The following is a 16,162-nucleotide window of genomic DNA, read 5'->3' on the forward strand; positions in this document are numbered from 1 at the left end:
GAGAGTTTGGATGTGGTTTGTACGTGACGCAGTAAAGCGTGGGGCCCGGGTTCTTCACGTTCTGATGGGGGGTGTTGGTGCACCACCTTCCTCGCCGCTCTCTGTAAATCTCTGTCCCATTTACTGCTGACGGCATGGTCCATTTTCGGTAACGCTCGTTCCGTGACCGCGTGGCTTTCGCTACTGCGTGAATCGAGAGGGCTCGCGACGCTTCTTTTCTTCAAGACACACCCAAAGCATCCCGCGGCCGTCTGGCCACAAATGGCATGAGAAATGATCCGGTGCGTCATTCTCACCCGGTGTGCCCCCCGTCCGTGGAGAGATAAAGTCGGGACGCGCCATTCCGGTGGCTTTTAAAGCAGTGCGTCCTCCGCCATGTCCGCAAGAGGTAAGTGGGCGATGCATGCTGCGCCAACGTCGCCTTACCGAACCGGGCTGCTCGCGGTAGCTCGTACCGTGCACAGGCTGTGGAAAGGTAGCAGCCTTGGAAACCAACTCGGGCTAAGTGTAATGCTGGTTGCAAGACGCGGGAATAAAAGTTTGCATCGCCAGCAAAACTGCGGGGAGAGAAGAATTTTTGTCCCTGAGCCGTGTGGCGTGATTTGAAACGTAGAAATGCGATTAGCCCGATGATTGAGGCCACAAAGCGCGCTGGACTGCGGGTCGTGGGTCACAGACGGGTAAGCAGCTGTTGAAGTGGCTCACCCGCTGCTTTTCTAACAGAGTCTGCGTTAGTCGACCAGCAGGTGGCGACACATACGCACACCGTCCATGTGGCCTACTAGTCTCCGCCCACCAGCTCGCGGTACGCGGCACGAGCAGACACGAGGAGGGCTCGAGGCCTCGTGCGCGGCGGAAGTGTTTGCCAGGCGAGACAAATTGATGGAAGAGTATTTATATAGCTAGCTAATAAAATGATTAACTGACATTTTTGTTAATAGTATTTTAACTATTATAGCGGTTTTTTTGTAGTGATAGCCACAGCACAGGCTGAACATTAGGTAAAGTTAGCATTATCGTTAAACAATGCTAACCCCATTAGTTAGCCTAGCTAATGTTAAACCTTAACTGTAACTTCATGCTTTAGTGATATATCAGTAGGTGGTTGGGCTATTTGCTAACTTCACCCAATGTTAAGCCCATTGTTGTGGTTAGCATTGCAATAATGCAATGGCTGCCAAGTGAAAGCGCAAAGTACTTATGGAATTTAATTGTCTTAACAGTGTGACACTGGCTAATTAAAAATAGAATAACAGTCTCCTCTTTGCGGTCCCATTTCCTCGCCATCTCTGTCCAGCTGTAACAAAGCAAATGAAATCGCTGTATTTTTAGCACACGCCAACTGCCGGCGAGACACTCGTGTCAAACAATCAAAATCAAAGGGAGATACTGCCAGAGTTGGAGCTTTGCATGTTTGCCTCTGCACTGGTCTCATGGTCTGCATGGCTTTTTTAATTCAGTGGGACACGTGACCTACTCAGCTCACGCGTAGCAGGACTTGGGCCGCTCGTTTCCATTAGAGAGCTGAGAACTTCACGGGACCCTGGTGTCATTCCCCCTGCTGGTCAAGGTGCCAAGACAGAGAGAGCCTGAAGGACAAAAGGTTGGGCTCTCTGTGTGCGTTAGGAGCTGGTTAATAAAGATAATCAGAGAACAGGTGCGTTGTTCTAGAGAACCGTGGAATGCAGGTACTGAGATATAGGTGATGCAACACAAGTGCTCAGGTTACGCAGTCACTAAGCATGTGCAAGCATCGCAGTGTGTCCTCTACAGAGGTCGTGTGTCCGAGTGGAGCGCAGGAGCCGATCTGTAATTAATGTTAACCTGAAGCCTGGCGAGAACTCCAGTGAAAGACGAATGCTGTTGTCTGAACATGTGTTTGTGGATGACCAGCTGTGGTGCGGGTCTACCCGTTAGAACAGAACTTACTGCCTTCTGCAGCCAGCGCTTCCTTACCCTGTGAAAGGAACCAGGGCGCTCTCATCCCATACAGAACCTGGCTTTATGTTAAAAGAAACTGTAGAACATCTTGTACATTCGAAATATAGTAAAACCAATGAATTCGAAAGAGACAGGGAGCAGATCTTAAGTATGTACCAGCTTGTTGTAAAAATATGAATATGTAGTAAAAATGTGAATATTTAGTAAAACTAGCACAGCTCCTCCATTTTAGAACTAAAGAGTCACAGTGCACAAGATGACTGGTGACTGGTGGGCTTTAATGTCTGGTGGACTTTAATAGTCTTTATCATTTTGGAGCTCTCCTACTTGAGGTATCTCTTCAGAAAATAATTACTTGTGCTAAATTGTATAGATGCAAAAACCATGCAATTCATTCATTCTTTTATTCATCTTCTAAACCACGTTATTCCAGTTATTCCAGCGGCAGAGGGCGAAGCCACCCTGCAGGGTGCGAGGCGGGGCAAGAGGGTGTGTGTGTTTTGGCTGCTCTTAAACTTCTGCAGCTCTGACATTTACATTAACATTAATAGCATTTAGCAGGCGTGCTTGTCCAGAGTGATTTACAGCAGAGCTGAGTGGTCTTAATGAAAGTGAACCTGATGCTAGCATACTAACTCACAGAGTCCAAGGACACAATTAAGATAAAGCCCTGTGATAGGAAAACACACGAGGAAAGTACATATGAGGGGTTGTTTTTCTTAACCCCACAGGGAAGTAGTGTTGGAGTTTATTGACGTATCTGAATGGGACATTGACTAAAGACTAAAGAATTCCTGACCTGTGCAGTAAGAAGAACAGTGTGGCTCCTAATGACAGACCCGGGAGAAGCAGACCGGCCATACAAGAACCCGGATCGGATTGTGTTCGTCAGTCCGCAGCAATCATCAAGGGCCGTCTGGATTTAGCGGACAGCCTTCATTCGCTCGGTGTGGCACTGATGGAGTGACAGTTATATTATTTTAAAACACTTTGTTTTCTACATTGTGTTCCTGTCAGACAGGATAGGATTGAGCATTATTAAACTGTATTAATAATATTATGATAATGCTTTATTACATTGTAATAGTAATATTATGAATTTTATGAATTGACTGAAGGTTTTTCACATGCTGAAAATTCAAGTTTTAGATATTTAATCCAGTGAGCACGTTTTCTAGTTCTGTACATTACTGTAGTTGCCGGTGATATTTATTCAGCTAGTTCTGCAGGTCAGTTGAACTGGAGTTCATTACTTGACAATCATGAGAAATTTTTTTATTGTTCTGTGAGATTATGACCTGAACTGATACCTGAACTTTCAAACATTCAAGTGACCTCAAATCTGAAGTTAACAAGAGGTTAATCGTCTACTATTGGGGTATTTGATGGAAACTATGGCAGCTACAATGCAAGTGTGTGTGTGTGTGTGTGTGTGTGTGTGTGTGTGTGTGTGTGTGTGTGTGTTCAATAGTATAAAATTAGCACTGTGCTATTAGTTAAGCCCTGCCCCTTCCTCTGTGCAAGGCCAGTGGTTTCTAACTTTCAGGCTGAGCATTACAGTCTAAACTGCTGGCATGATAAACAGAGTGTGTTCCCTCCTCCCAGGTTTCATATACCAGAACACACACAACAAAGATCCTTGATCTCAGCAGTTTTTGAGAGAGAGAGAAAGAGAGAGAAAGAGAGTGTATGTGTGTGTGTGTGTGTGTGTGTGTGTGTGTGTGTGTGTGTGTGTGCGCGCGCATGTACCAGACAGCGCATGCGGCTGAATTATTGATGAGTACAGATCCTTGGTGTGTTTGACTAGGTCTGCTCTGAGTGTGTGTGAGAGAATTTGAGAGTGAGAAATGGAGCGTGGGTGAGTGCTCAGGTGCGCATGTGTGTGCATGGCCGTGAGCATCCGTGTGCGCGTATGCATGTGAGCAGAGATGGGAGAGAGAAGTACCGCGCAGCGACCTCCCTACGATGGCCTGTGTAACTACGCCCAGAAAATCACCTCCTGCTTCGGGCTTGACGGTAAGAGAGCGGGAGGGACCCCGAGACCAACCTGTCTCACCATGCAGCTTAACGAGCTTATAGCAGAGAGCGGATGCCGTTCTCTGCCTGACCTTGGCATGTTCGTCCCGCCATGGCGTGCGGAGTCTGTGCGCGGGCGTCGCCGTGGCTACAGTGGGGGGGGCGCTTTGCTTTGGGAGCCGTGGCGAGCGTGTGCCGTGGGACTGATGTCTGAACAGTCAGGTTTGCTCCCTGGGCTTTGGGAGCCGTGGCGAGCGTGTGCCGTGGGACTGATGTCTGAACAGTCAGGTTTGCTCTCTGGGCTTTGGGAGCCGTGGCGAGCGTGTGCCGTAGGACTGATGTCTGAACAGTCAGGTGTGCTCCCTGGGCTTTGTTCTTGTCTGCACCCTGTGTGCAGCATGTGCGCTGTTTATCCGCCTTCCAGCAGAGTGGTTCCAGCACAGAGATGTAGTCTAGTGCATGGCCGTCTCTCGTGGGCTGGGAGCACACGCACGGAGAAATGTAAAGAAGACAAACCTGGGTAAGTGGGCATGTTTGGCACAGGGTGCCACCTAGGGACAGCTAAAGTAACAGGAAAAACATGAAGAACAATGTGAACCCCACCCTGTTTTTCGTATTAGGATTGTGGAGTACTGAATACTGAATCTGATTCAGTACTCCAGTGGCTGACCCGAGTATTGTACCACTTTGTGTTTTAATGCTTGAGTTGATGAGTTTTTGGAACTCAGGACTTCATCCCACTCCAGCGGTTTGTCAAGATAACAAAGAGCTGAGTGTCCATGCTACAAACGCACTGGAGTGCTTTCATGCTGAACTTTTTTCCATTTTGACCATAACAGCAGAACCTTTGACATTAAATTGCAGGGGAGCTGGAATGAAAATCACTGTTCCCTGCATACTGCACTGGAATTGTTCATCAGTACTCATCTGATAGACACCAGAACGCAGAACACAGATGATATAGGACATACAACCTGGCTGGATAAGTGGTGTGTTCAAACTGCAGTGTTTTGATTGAACTTGCTGTCGTCAGTGAGGGGATTCAGACTGAATGTTTGGTGTAGGTTCTGGGTGCACACATGCTGTTGTGATGGGGTTCAGACTGAATGTTTCTGGCTATTGGTCTTTTTGCCCTACATCACATCCAGAACCAGCAGAGGGGTGGATCGTGGTGCTGGGCTGTTACTGGATCATGCTGGGCTGTCTGGTGTTACTGGCCCTCAGAGAGTGATGTACCTCTCACTATATGTACTAGTTTCATTAAATAGGTAGAACTACTGTTCTTGGACATCTCCTGAGAAACACTGACTCTGTCTCTTTCTGACACATATACACACCTTTCTTAACTTGATTTAAGGTCACAGTTCACACTAACCCATCCCCACTAACCCGTCTGTCGAGCCTGGCTATATCGCAACACTCCGATACCTGCAGGCTTCTGCACTGGCATTAACGTCATGAACAGTGTTCATGCGACCACAGGTCACCGTTTTGTTGATCATAATGCGCTCCAAGTGAAGAGGGTGAGAGATGTGTAGGAGAAAATAGCACATAAAAGCTCTTAGTGCTTGGAAGAGTTACAAACAGACATTGGTCATGGATTACTGGAGGGTCACATCTGCAGACCACGCCTACCGATTACACATGATTAGACAGCAGACCATGCCTACTGATTACAGCTCATTAGACATCAGACCAGCCTACTGATTAGACATATTTAGATAACAGACCACACCTACTGATTAGACATATTTGGACAACAGACCATGCGTACTTATGGCAGGAAATGACTTTATTACTCATTGCTTAATCTCATACATATACAAGGGAGCATAGAAGGGTTGGGACTCTGGACCGCATGGATTTGGGCTTTGTGCATGTGATTTGTTTATTTGAGAAGGTTATCAGTGATTGGTCTGCCTTTGAGATTGTTCCAGATCTTACAACTATAAGTAATCCCAACTGCTGTGACTTCTGCTTTACATGTTCATTTAGGTGAAACTATTTAACAGGCGAAAAGACTACAAGGGAACATGTTGCCATCTTCTTCAAGGAGACAGGGTGGCTACTGCAACACTACTGCTTTACAATCATCCTTGTATGTAATCAGAGCGTGAACATCAGGGTTCATCAGGCGAGTCCAGCTCGGTGGGGCTGACCTTTCTACTGGGTTTGTTTTTCTCTCGTTTCTACTTTTGGTTGATTTATGAGCCCTTAAAAGCATACAAGCAAACAAGAAAAGCTCATCCTATCCATCCGAAACCCCACGGAGGTTGGTTGTCTTTGTTCCGGGGGGGCGGGGGGTGTTCTACTATCGCTGTGTTTTCAGATATCGAATGCTTTTATTTTGAAATTTAGCAGGCTGTGTCTCACAACACTCCATACAAGCACCACTGCAATAAACCATGGATGTGTTCTGCTACTGCCATGCTCACGCTGCTGTCTTCACGCTGCCATCTCCGTAATGGTGAATCAGTGATCTGACAGTGTCAAATTCGCACCCATTTCTCCATGTCTGCATTTTCATTACATCTGTGTGTGTGTGTGTGTGTGTGTGTGTGTATGCATTTGTCTGACAAAAATAGATAAAACAGAAAAAGTGCAATTTAGGCAAACTCAATCTGAGCAAAGAAGCCAAAATACAACTACAACGGCATGTTATGGAGGAATAAATTAAAAAAATCATTAGTTATAATGTGCGTAACTACCACATCTCACGTGACTACACTGCTAATTACAGGAGCAAATATGGTGTTTTCCCACATGACTACACTGCTAATTACAGGAGGAAATATGGTGTTTTCTCACGTGACCACACTGCTAATTACAGCCGGAAATATGGTGTTTTCTCACGTGACTACACATCAAGACACTGCAAAACAGGTTAGCACTGCATGTAGATGGAGCGGTTCGAACCTTGGCTCAGTGGGTTATGTTCAGTGCTGTTTCAGGAAACAGACTGGATGAAGTCTGACCAATCACAGCGAAGCCCTCCAGCTGTCATAGAAACGTATGTAAACGTATTTGCATTTGTCAATTACACCAATCAAAGCAATGTCTATGTGTTACCATAGCAGCAAAGCTGAGTTTACTGAAGCAGAGAGGACTGAACTGGAAGTCTCGCTCTCAGAGATTCCGGTCAGATCTGTTCGAGTGATCCCTTCGCCCTGGCGTCAGGGTTTCATACAGTATTCTGTTTCTCTCTGATGGGCTGCACTTCTGCCTGACTGTTTGCGGTAACTAGACTATGGTTAAAGTCGAGACACTGCTCCGGCTGCAGACAAGGAGAGTTTCTCACCATAGACTCACCATAGTCTCACCATAGTCTCGTGATAATCTCACTAGTGCTCATATGTCTTCTAAATTTAGAAAGTCCAGAGGTCCTCTTCATGTTTTCAATCTAAGAACAGTTCCAGCATTCATCTTTTCCACAAGACTATATTGTGCTGTGCAGGGGTAAATTGGCGAGTTATGTCTGGGGGCCCTAATCAAAGATGTTTTTATTTTATTTACCCAGCCTGCGGAATCTTTACCTAACTTCTTACTGCAGTCAGAATTGAACCATCCTGGTTTCTTTTCCTTCATTTTCATTCTTTTTTGGGGCTCCGCTGGGATACAAGTGTCCCACGGTTGTGTTTTAGAGTCCTGATTATCTAGCTAGCATGTTACGGTATCTCTTTGGTATCGAGCCACAAAAGAAAGAATGCGTTTAGTCATTTTTTTGTTTTTTCAGCCAATCTCCTGTGGCCAGCAGGGTCATTTGTATGGTTTGGCGCCAGTGCTGTGTAATGTCAGAAGGGACAGATGAAGTCATCCTGGCAGAACCCCGTGAGCATGTAACACGCTGAAAGAGAGAGTAAGTCGAGCTGAAGTTGCACCATTATTTATTAGAGCACTCAAAGGCCTCTCCTCTTAGGCCAATAGTGCTGAGTCATCATTACTCAACAGCACAGACCTGATGCTCAGTTTAAAAAAAAAAACCTTTGGGAGGCATACTTGTGGTTGCAGCCCTGCGTTTCATCCTTATGTTATGTGAGAAATACTTTCATGGTTTTGTTTATGTTTGTTTTTTTTTCTTGGTAGTTGGATTGTTTGTGCCTATTTTGATTTTTGTAATTAATGCTATTTAAGGATATTTATGTGGAAATGACATTGTGGACAATGTCATGTTGTGGACCATTTATGTGGACAATGGCATTACATAGGCAGCAGTACATCTCTCTCTGTTACTATTATTGAGTGTGTGCGTGTGTGTGTGTGTGTGTCTGTGTGTGTGTGTCTGTGTGTGCGTGTATGTGTGTGCGTGTGTGTGTGTGTGTGTGTGTGTCTGTGTCTGTGTGTGTGGGGTGTGTGTGTGTGTGTGCGTGTGTGTGTGTGTGTGCGTGTGCGTGTGTGTGTGTATGTGTGTGTGTGTGTGTGTGTGTGTGTGTGTGTGTGTGTGTGTGTGTGTGTGTGTGTGTGTGTGTGTGTGCTTGCTTGCTTTAAAAAGGTGTTCCTGAGTAACATATTCAGCTCTTGTCACATGGCAACCCTGATACTGCAGAGTGAGCTGGGTGAACTCTCAGTGGGGGATGGGGAGGGGCATAGCGAGGGGTGGGGCGGGGGTGGGGGGGAGAGAGTGAGAGAAAGAGAGAGAGAGAGAGAAAGGGGGAGAGAGAGAGAGAGAGAGAGAGAGAAAGAGAAAGAGAGAGGGAAAGAGAGGGAGAGACAGGGGGGCAGGAGGAGGAGAGAAACAGTGGGAGCAGGCACACACCATACTGTGTCTTTGCTATGTGTTTCCTGCCGTGTGTGTGTGTGTGTGTGTGTGTGTGTGTGTGTGTGTGTGTGTGTCTGTCTCTCAGCGTGTTTTATCCTGCTGTGTGTGTGTGTGTGTCTTAGTGTTGAATCTCTGGATCTTTTCCAAAGCTCAGGGATTTCCTAGAGATTCTCTTCCGTCTGCAACAGCAAGACAGGCTAACGAGCTCCATCTCACTACCGATGCTCATGGTCAAGAAAAAAGGTGCTTTGTGTGTGTGTGTGAGAGAGAGAGAAAGAGTCTGTGTTTGTTGCAATGCCTTCAAAGCCCTTGCTGTCGTTGCTTATACAACTTTTCTTCATGTTTTCTTCATTCACTTTCGAAGCTAACCATCACACGGGAGCCTGGAGGCTTCAGAGGTTTTGACCAGTGTGTCAGATTTTGAGCAGACTTGGTGTATGGGGCTTAATTCTGCAATTCTGTGTGACATTGAGCATAAGCTGTCTCATGTGAGTGGTGATCTGTGCGGTGTGTGTGGTGATCTGACATGCTGTGTGTGGAGATCTGTGCTGTGTGTGTGTTGATCTGTGCTGTATGAGTGTTGACGTGCTGTGTGTGTGTGGAGATCTGTGCTGTGTGTGGTGATCTGTGCTGTGTCTGTGTAGAGATCTGTGCGGTGTGTGTGGTGAACTGTGCTGTGCGAGTGGTGATTTGTGTTTTGTGTGTGGTGGTCTGATGTGCTGCAGTGTTAGGACGCACAGCCATACTGGTCTCCATCCTCTGCAGACTGGCAGCCACTGCCTGTTTATGGGTTGTTTATGCTTCAGGAATATGAATGCGGTTTTATTTAAAGGGGAGTCATTATTACCTGCAAAGGGACTTTTTGAGTCAGCATTAATAAGCAATCATATTGATTGATTGATTTATTATTAGACTAACTGATTGTCTGTCATAAGGTAAATGTAGAGACGCCTGCTGCTTTGTTACAGCACTGCTGTCGTAAATGGGACGTACACTCCTAGGGAAGACTCACGGGCAGCCTGCAACCGTAACCATGGAAACCCCCACTTAGAGGTGCAGGGGTGGGCTCTTTCTGCCAGTGCATCTCTTTGAAGTGGTGGCTTCCCCTGACTACAACCCTCAGGACGTGCCATGGTGGAGTCTGGAGGCACATGCCGGCTTGTTACAGCTGGTCCGGTTCGTCTGCCGTATCGTCGGCATGAAGAGCGGACCAGATCCGCCCCTGGGGGGTGGAGCCGGTGGAGATCCCTTTGGGGGCGGTGGAGCCAGTTTGAAGCTGGATCAAAGCTCTGTTGTAGTGATGGGAATATCGGCTCTTTGATGGCAGTGGGCCGAGAGCCAGTCAAATAGACGGCTCATCCTTCTTTCCTCCCTGCAAAATAAACACTGGGATAATCACTAGGATGATAAAAGAGGAACATTTGGACCAGACAGATTTAGATATCGCACCAATACACTTTCATTTCACGTGTGAGGTTTACCTCTAAATCACTGGTGCACTGGATACATTAGGCAAAGGTAACGCACCGTCTGCCCAAGGCCCTCCCTGTGCAGGGGTGTTGCCGCCATGTTTATTTGTGCTCAGAAAGCAGGAAATAAAGTTTTATTACAATAAAGTTCTGTTTCTCTGATTGACTGCTTTGTTCTAGATAACGCTGCTTCCCCTCTTCATTCACTCTCCCACTCACTCATCCATTCCTGCTCTCTCTCTCTCTCTCTCTCTCTCTCTCTCTCTCTCTCTCTCTCTCTCTCGCTCTCTCTCTCTCTCTAGCTATCTATCTCCCTCTCTCTCTCTCATGGAGCCAGAGGGCCCCATCTGCTGAGATCCTGGTACATCATTGGCCCCTTTTGTAGGAGCTGTAGTATGGCAGGCTCATAGTGTTGTAGTATGGGAGGCTCATAGTGTTGTAGTATGGGAGGCTCATGGTGTTGTAGTATGGGAGGCTCATAGTGTTGTAGTACGGGAGGTTCATAGTGTTGTAGTGTGGGAGGCTCATAGTGTTGTAGTACGGGAGGTTCATAGTGTTGTAGTACGGGAGGCTCATAGTGTTGTAGTGTGGGAGGCTCATAGTGTTGTAGTACGGGAGGTTCATAGTGTTGTAGTACGGGAGGCTCATAGTGTTGTAGTATAGGAGGCTCATAGTGTTGTAGTATGGGAGGCTCATAGTGTTGTAGTATGGGAGGCTCATGGTGTTGTAGTATGGGAGGCTCATAGTGTTGTAGTATAGGAGGCTCATAGTGTTGTAGTATGGCAGGCTCATAGTGTTGTAGTATAGGAGGCTCATAGTGTTGTAGTATGGCAGGCTCATAGTGTTGTAGTATGGGAGGCTCATAGTGTTGTAGTATGGGAGGCTCATAGTGTTGTAGTGTGGGAGGCTCATAGTGTTGTAGTACGGGAGGTTCATAGTGTTGTAGTGTGGGAGGCTCATAGTGTTGTAGTACGGGAGGTTCATAGTGTTGTAGTACGGGAGGCTCATAGTGTTGTAGTACGGGAGGTTCATAGTGTTGTAGTATGGGAGGCTCATAGTGTTGTAGTGTGGGAGGCTCATAGTGTTGTAGTGTGGGAGGCTCATAGTGTTGTAGTATGGGAGGCTCATAGTGTTGTAGTATGGGAGGCTCATAGTGTTGTAGTGTGGGAGGCTCATAGTGTTGTAGTGTGGGAGGCTCATAGTGTTGTAGTATGGCAGGCTCATAGTGTTGTAGTATGGGAGGCTCATAGTGTTGTAGTATGGGAGGCTCATAGTGTTGTAGTATGGGAGGCTCATAGTGTTGTAGTGTGGGAGGCTCATAGTGTTGTAGTACGGGAGGTTCATAGTGTTGTAGTGTGGGAGGCTCATAGTGTTGTAGTACGGGAGGTTCATAGTGTTGTAGTACGGGAGGCTCATAGTGTTGTAGTACGGGAGGTTCATAGTGTTGTAGTATGGGAGGCTCATAGTGTTGTAGTGTGGGAGGCTCATAGTGTTGTAGTACGGGAGGTTCATAGTGTTTTAGTATGGGAGGCTCATAGTGTTGTAGTACGGGAGGTTCATAGTGTTGTAGTGTGGGAGGCTCATAGTGTTGTAGTACGGGAGGTTCATAGTGTTGTAGTACGGGAGGCTCATAGTGTTGTAGTATGGGAGGCTCATAGTGTTGTAGTACGGGAGGCTCATAGTGTTGTAGTGTGGGAGGCTCATAGTGTTGTAGTATGGGAGGCTCATAGTGTTGTAGTGTGGGAGGCTCATAGTGTTGTAGTACGGGAGGCTCATAGTGTTTTAGTATGGGAGGCTCATAGTGTTGTAGTACGGGAGGTTCATAGTGTTGTAGTACGGGAGGCTCATAGTGTTGTAGTATGGGAGGCTCATAGTGTAGTGTGGGAGGCTCATAGTGTTGTAGTACAGGAGGTTCATAGTGTAGTATGGGAGGCTCATAGTGTTGTAGTGCGTGTTAATATGTTGTGTATTAATGTTAATGTGCTGTGTATTAATGTTAATGTTTTGCATGTTAATATGTTGTGTATTAATGTTAATGTGTTGTGTGAGTGCAGCAAAAGCTCTTGGTTGTGAAGAGTCACTTTGAGGGACTGTGGAGGGTTAATTGGTTTAGCCGTTTCACACAAGTGTGTGTGTGTGTGTGTGTGTGTGTGTGTGTGTGTGTGTGTGCGTGTGCGTGTGCGTGTGTGTGTGTGTGTGTGTGCGTGTGTGTGTGAAAACATTAATTAAGTAAGGAGTAAACAAGGCTGTTTCCACTAGGGGGTCCTTACCTCTCTCTCTCTCTCTCTCTCTCTCTCTCTCTCTCTCTCTCTCTCTCTCTCTCTCTCTCTCTCTCTCTCTCATCTCTTCTTTCCTTCTCTTCCATCTCTTCTCTCACCTCTGTCTCTTTCCATCCCTCCATTCCTGTCTGAGAACCTTCCTAAGTGCTGTTTTGTCATCTCAGGTTATCAGGACTAACTCCTTAACCACACAGGTTTACAGCAGGTACAGTTGGGAACAAATTCAGAACACACAGATTCTGGTGGTTCGGAAGGCTGAACAGCAACCAGTTTATATTAATACATTTTATTTATATTAATAAATATTTTATATTTATTGCTAACATTGTATAGTTATTATTGCTAACATTGATCGATGTTTTCTGTTAACTATATGATCTGGAGTTGATTGACCGGTTCCACTGTTAGCTGAACTGAGCATGAATTTAAACTGATTTGTTTTGGGTTTTATGCGTTTCAGGTTTTAAAGCAATCTTAATGAGTGTCCTTCGCAAACAAAGATAATCTGGATGAGAATTTTATCGCTGTCTCGGGTAGATTGAAATAATGTCTAAACATCCCCCACCCCCACCTTGCGGAGGCTTTGTTTGGCCTGAGACGACAGAGGGCAGAGGGTGTGGCTAAGGCGGGGAAAGACAGCCCGCTCATTAATATTCATGAATCAAGGTGTCAGAAGCGCCGACTGTGTCTGCAGTATGTATAGTTTTGCAGTGCCCCTGGGGTACACTTAAAAGCACAGACACGTGTTCACTCTCTCCACCTTTTCTCGTTCCCGTGGGTTGCAGTCTCTAATGTGACAAAATGTAGACATACTGTGGCATGGAAATGTGTGTGCAAACAATTCCAAAGTGCTCAAAATGTGTAGGGTGGAGTGCAGAGCTTTGTGTGGTAGAGTGGAGCGGGGCTTGGTGGGGCGGGGCTTTGTGCAGTAGGGTGGAGCAGAGCCTTGTGTGGTAGGGTGGAGCAGGGCTTTGGGATGGGGCTTTACGAGGCGGGTGGAGCAGGCCAGCCCCTCCTAACATGACGCTTGTGTTCTCGACAGCGGCCCATCCACAGGAAGCCCAGCAGTGTGTGGACAAGTCCTCTCTGCGCTGCTGTAAATGTGGCGAGGTGTGTAAAGGCGAGGTGCTGCGTGTGCAGAACAGCCACTTCCACATCAAGTGCTTCAAGTGTAAAGGTGAGTGATGCTCAGGTTGGTACGGGGACCCTGTAGAAGCCGAGTCATCGCCGCTCGCTAATGGCTCTACCGCATGGCGCCTTCTAACTTTAAAAATGACCCAACACAACGAAGTTTCTGCTTTTTGCTCTGTAGCCAGAGATAACTCTGAGATGACATGTAGTGTCGGACACGCTCTTTATCCAAGTCCTAAGAGAGGCCTACCCATCTCCTGTGCATTCACACTCATTTTGACTTTAGATCAACCTTAAAAGCCCCATACTGTGGTTTCAGCCTTTACAGACGGGTCTGAGGGTCACAGGTCACAGGACACAGGTTTACAAAGAAGCCCAGTGGTGTGAGAACTTTTCAGCATTGGCCTAAAGTGTGTGTTATACCCAACACTTTATGAGACCACTCACTCACACATGGTTAACAGCCTAAGGATTCACCACAAGGGGGAGCTATAATCATTCAAGTAGCTTTTATTTGCAACATTAAAAGGGAAATATGAACCCAGCAGGTGAGCAGATGACAACAAAAAAAATGGTAAGAGCCTTGCTTCACATCATTGACACTGTCTCCTTGGTATTGATGATAAGATCATATTACACAGCTGGTATTGATAAGATCATATTACACAGCTGGTATTGATGATAAGATCATATTACATAGCTGGTATTGATAAGATCATATTACACAGCTGGTATTGATAAGATCATATTACATAGCTGGTATTGATGATAAGATCATATTACATAGCTGGTATTGATAAGATCATATTACACAGCTGGTATTGATAAGATCATATTACACAGCTGGTATTGATGATAAGATCATATTACATAGCTGGTATTGATAAGATCATATTACACAGCTGGTATTGATAAGATCATATTACATAGCTGGTATTGATGATAAGATCATATTACACAGCTGGTATTGATAAGATCATATTACACAGCTGGTATTGATGATAAGATCATATTACACAGCTGGTATTGATAAGATCATATTACACAGCTGGTATTGATAAGATCATATTACATAGCTGGTATTGATGATAAGATCATTTTACACAGCTGGTACTGAAGATAAGATCATATTACACAGCTGGTACTGATGAGAAGATCATATTACACAGCTGGTGTTGATAAGATCATATTACATAGCTAGTATTGATCATATTTTCTTCCAGCCTTTTGGGTGCTCAGGCTTAAGGAGATGAAACAGAACTCTGCAGATTTCATGCAACTTCAGGTTAACAATTAAATCTGAACCCTGATCTAATGACCCCCACCTGCCCTGGCTGGGGCAGGACCCTCCTCTCAGGGCAGGACACTCATTATTTAGGAACTTTCTGTGTTCCTGTTATAATTTCCAAAAAATGCATGATGTGACATCCATTGATTGTGTAAGATCAGAAGTTGGTGATTTATTGCTGTGTAGTTATGCTGTGTGTGATGTCTCACTCTTTCTTAAGGACATTTTGTTACACCATTTGCTCTCTAAAAACCAAAAAGTGCTGTATGTCCTCATGCCTTTAAAATCCCGCAGACACACAGACCCCACCAAATCCTGTTTCTCATAACCCGAGACACGATGAATTATGAATGACGCCGCCTGCAGGCAGGACAGGCACAGTGCATGTATTATTTAAAATCCACTATTAACGCAATTCCTTGTGTCTGAAGATTTCGGAGATGAAAGCAAGTTTGTCTGGGACAGCTTAAGCATTCATATATACATCAGATCCCTCGTCAAATTTCAGGGACGTATTTCCATAGAAACAGGATGTGCTTCTCAGGATGTCTGAAACATTGTTTCTCTCTCTTCCAGTGTCTCTTTATCTAAATGACAATGTGTTTATTTGGAATTTGGGATAAATGTTGTCAGTATATAAAAATTTAATTAGAGTCAAAGCACCTCATGGAGCTCGGCTGCAGCTCACAATCATTCACAGTTCTCAGATCCTCGTCAAACGAGCAAACGTTCAATCTAATCATTCAGCCTTCATACACACCTCAAATCTGTGATGGTGGTGACAGAAAACGTGAGAGGCCAGTGACCTTCAGGAGTGCCTTTATTCTCCACTACAAGCTCAGACTCCAGTGTATAAGGAAAAGCGTTAAGCAGTGAGCCGTTAGACTCAGCTCATGGATCAGAAGAAGTGTGAGGGGGCACTGGAGCAGGTACACAGCAGCAGCACGGTTCATCAAGCTGAAGGCTTGGCAGTGTGTGTGTGTGTGTGTGTGTGTGTGTGTGTGTGTGTGTGTGTGTGTGTGTGTGTGTGTGTGTGTGTCTGTGTGTGTGTGTGTCTTTCCTGCTGTGTGATCCGCACACCATGACAAGATCCTGATCAAATGAGCTACAGTTAAATTTGCAAATCTGGAAGAGACCGACTCAGTGGTTTTGTAATAGTGATCTGTATACTTGTGTATTCAGATTGGCATCATGGGTCTAGACTGTCTGTTGGGGTTGCTCACCATGTCAGTACATCACTACCTCAGGGCCTCTCACTCTCTCTCCTTCCCCTCTATGGATT

At 45.7% G+C, this 16,162-nt stretch overlaps 1 protein-coding gene across 8 annotated transcripts in view; it reads left to right on the plus strand.

Moving 5' to 3' along the window:
- The first annotated feature begins 33 nt into the window (after positions 1 to 33).
- ablim1a (actin binding LIM protein 1a) overlaps positions 34 to 16,162 on the plus strand; it is a 38,946-nt gene continuing 22,817 nt past the window's right edge. For 2 of the 8 annotated variants that reach the window (XM_081725329.1, XM_081725332.1), the window contains exons 1-2: positions 3,675 to 3,957; positions 13,504 to 13,638. In XM_081725329.1, the coding sequence (XP_081581455.1) occupies positions 3,870 to 3,957; positions 13,504 to 13,638 (223 nt within the window). In that variant the 5' untranslated portion in view covers positions 3,675 to 3,869. Of the gene's footprint in view, positions 389 to 3,669; positions 3,958 to 8,680; positions 8,957 to 13,503; positions 13,639 to 16,162 lie in introns of those variants that run through there. The other 6 variants (XM_081725328.1, XM_081725333.1, XM_081725326.1 and 3 more) reach the window with 6 other exon arrangements.

The sequence above is a fragment of the Electrophorus electricus genome, chromosome 12 (assembly GCF_041902795.1).
Source record: "Electrophorus electricus isolate QZ-2024a chromosome 12, ASM4190279v1, whole genome shotgun sequence".
Lineage (NCBI taxonomy): Eukaryota > Metazoa > Chordata > Actinopteri > Gymnotiformes > Gymnotidae > Electrophorus > Electrophorus electricus.